The sequence below is a fragment of the Pygoscelis adeliae genome, unplaced genomic scaffold, assembly GCF_000699105.1.
Source record: "Pygoscelis adeliae isolate BGI_AS28 unplaced genomic scaffold, ASM69910v1 Scaffold166, whole genome shotgun sequence".
Classification (NCBI taxonomy): domain Eukaryota; kingdom Metazoa; phylum Chordata; class Aves; order Sphenisciformes; family Spheniscidae; genus Pygoscelis; species Pygoscelis adeliae.
Window position 1 is genome coordinate 3,840,528 of NW_008825156.1, and position 1,885 is coordinate 3,842,412.

The window sequence follows — 1,885 nt, forward strand, 5'->3', positions numbered from 1 at the left end:
GACAATCAAACAAAACCTATTTTTTGGTTTGTAAGTGGAATCAAGAATTTTGTATGTGACTAACAATGAAATCGGATTGAGATTACCCGATAGACTGCATTATTGTAATATTCAGAGTCTCCTCTTAGATTACTAGTTGTTTCTGTTTTCAGTGAAATTTTTTTTACTTACATAATACATTGGTTCTTTGGAGATTGTTCTTTCTGAAATATATGTGTTTATGAAACCTTTAATCCCAATATAGGAAGCTTGAAAAAAAAAAAAATTAACAACTTCCTCCTGTATTTTACTCCTCACTGTGTCAAAAATACTTACAACATTCTCTCTTTGCTTACCTTTGAATAATACTAATTTTCATAGTTTGCTGAAGATTTCAGAACTTGCAGCTGCATTCTCGTGATTTTATTTTTTTCCTTAAATTACCCTTAGTAGCTCCAGTAGCTTACAAATCAGAAATATTGTCTGCTTGGATCTTCTTAACTCAGTGAATGAGTAGCGACTAGTTCTGGCTAATATAATGAATTCTTATGACGCCTGATTAAATGACTTTGCAGAAAGTTTTTACATAAAATAATATATATATGTTAAGAACAGTATCTGCTACAATATTGCCAGTATCGAAAGATGTATCATTAGTCCAACTCCCAGGGCATCTGCTATTTCACATGATGTTTTTACTGAAGGTGAGGGGAAGTGAGGCTCTTACAACTAAGGATCATAAAATGAAATTATCCACAGGCAGTTTTGAAGCGAATGAAAGACAAAATTAAATTGGTACTGAAATGACATTATTTCTCTTCACAGAACTGAGTGGCTTAGGGTTAGAATTTCAGGGTACTCAACAAAGTGAGCTGTAATCACTGAATATAGCATTTAAGGTTTGAGATCCCACTGTTGGCCCTGCAGGAGCAGTAAAGAGCTTCCAGTATTCAAAAGGCTGCCCGGATGTAGTCCGAAGCCTTATGTTTGAGATGACTGTCAAGAAGTTCTTGAGCTCTACCGATAATGTTAGCACATGAACATGGAAGCCAATAAAGCCATATTAGTTTCAACCTTTCTAGAGGGGGAGAAAAAACTAAGTTAGGATGTATGGGAGAGCAGAGCCCCTTTAAAGCACAAAAGAAACACGGACAATGTGTTATGGATAAGAAGTGCTAATATATAACTGACCATTTTGTTGCCACCAATGAGCAAATGCAACGATTTATTATGACACTATTTTCTTTTGAGGGTGTTGAAGCAATTGGTCATTTATACTGTCTAAAACTAAACTTGTCATGTCACGTTGTGCCCAACTGCTGGTAAATTGGCCACAGAGGATGACCTTTACATTGGAGATCTTATTTTAAAGTTTGTGGATCTACAAAGAAAGATAACATACGGGGTTGGAATTTCAGTTCTCCAGCTGGTCCTGCAGGAGGATTTCCTTGCTGTAGTTTCTTTTGTTCCATCTGTTTTACAACCTGGTGAAAAATAAAATACCACAGTTGAAAAACTTAAATCTGTCAACTTTGTCTGATGTGACATAAATGAATACACTTAAAAGAAATTTTGCAGTCATTAGGTAAAGTCTTTCTTAATGGGCATACTACTGAGTTGAGATGCTTGCTTTGTTTGCTATAATCCTGAATAGTAGATTATGTTCTGCTGTGGTACCATTAATTTACAATTCAGCTGGGACTCATATGAGAAATCAAGGTAAAGAATGCTCCAGAGTTGGGGATTATCATGAGCTGTTACATATATAAGGATACAGAAAAGGAAAAAAAAAAAAATTCTGTTCTCATAAGTGTACCTGCTGAAGCTCTTGTTTCTGAGCCTGAAGCTGGTCATGCTGCCTCTGTAGCTCCTCCTTCTGTTTCTGAAGATCTTCTGCTTTCTTTCT

At 35.7% G+C, this 1,885-nt stretch overlaps 1 protein-coding gene across 1 annotated transcript in view; it reads right to left on the bottom strand.

The window, feature by feature from the left end:
• NUCB2 (nucleobindin 2) overlaps positions 1-1,885 on the bottom strand; it is a 15,501-nt gene that overhangs the window by 208 nt on the left and 13,408 nt on the right. Inside the window, 2 exon segments of the mRNA XM_009328551.1 lie at positions 1,382-1,463; positions 1,796-1,885. The exon segment at positions 1,796-1,885 is cut by the window's right edge and continues 41 nt beyond it. Of these exon segments, the coding sequence (XP_009326826.1) occupies positions 1,382-1,463; positions 1,796-1,885 (172 nt within the window).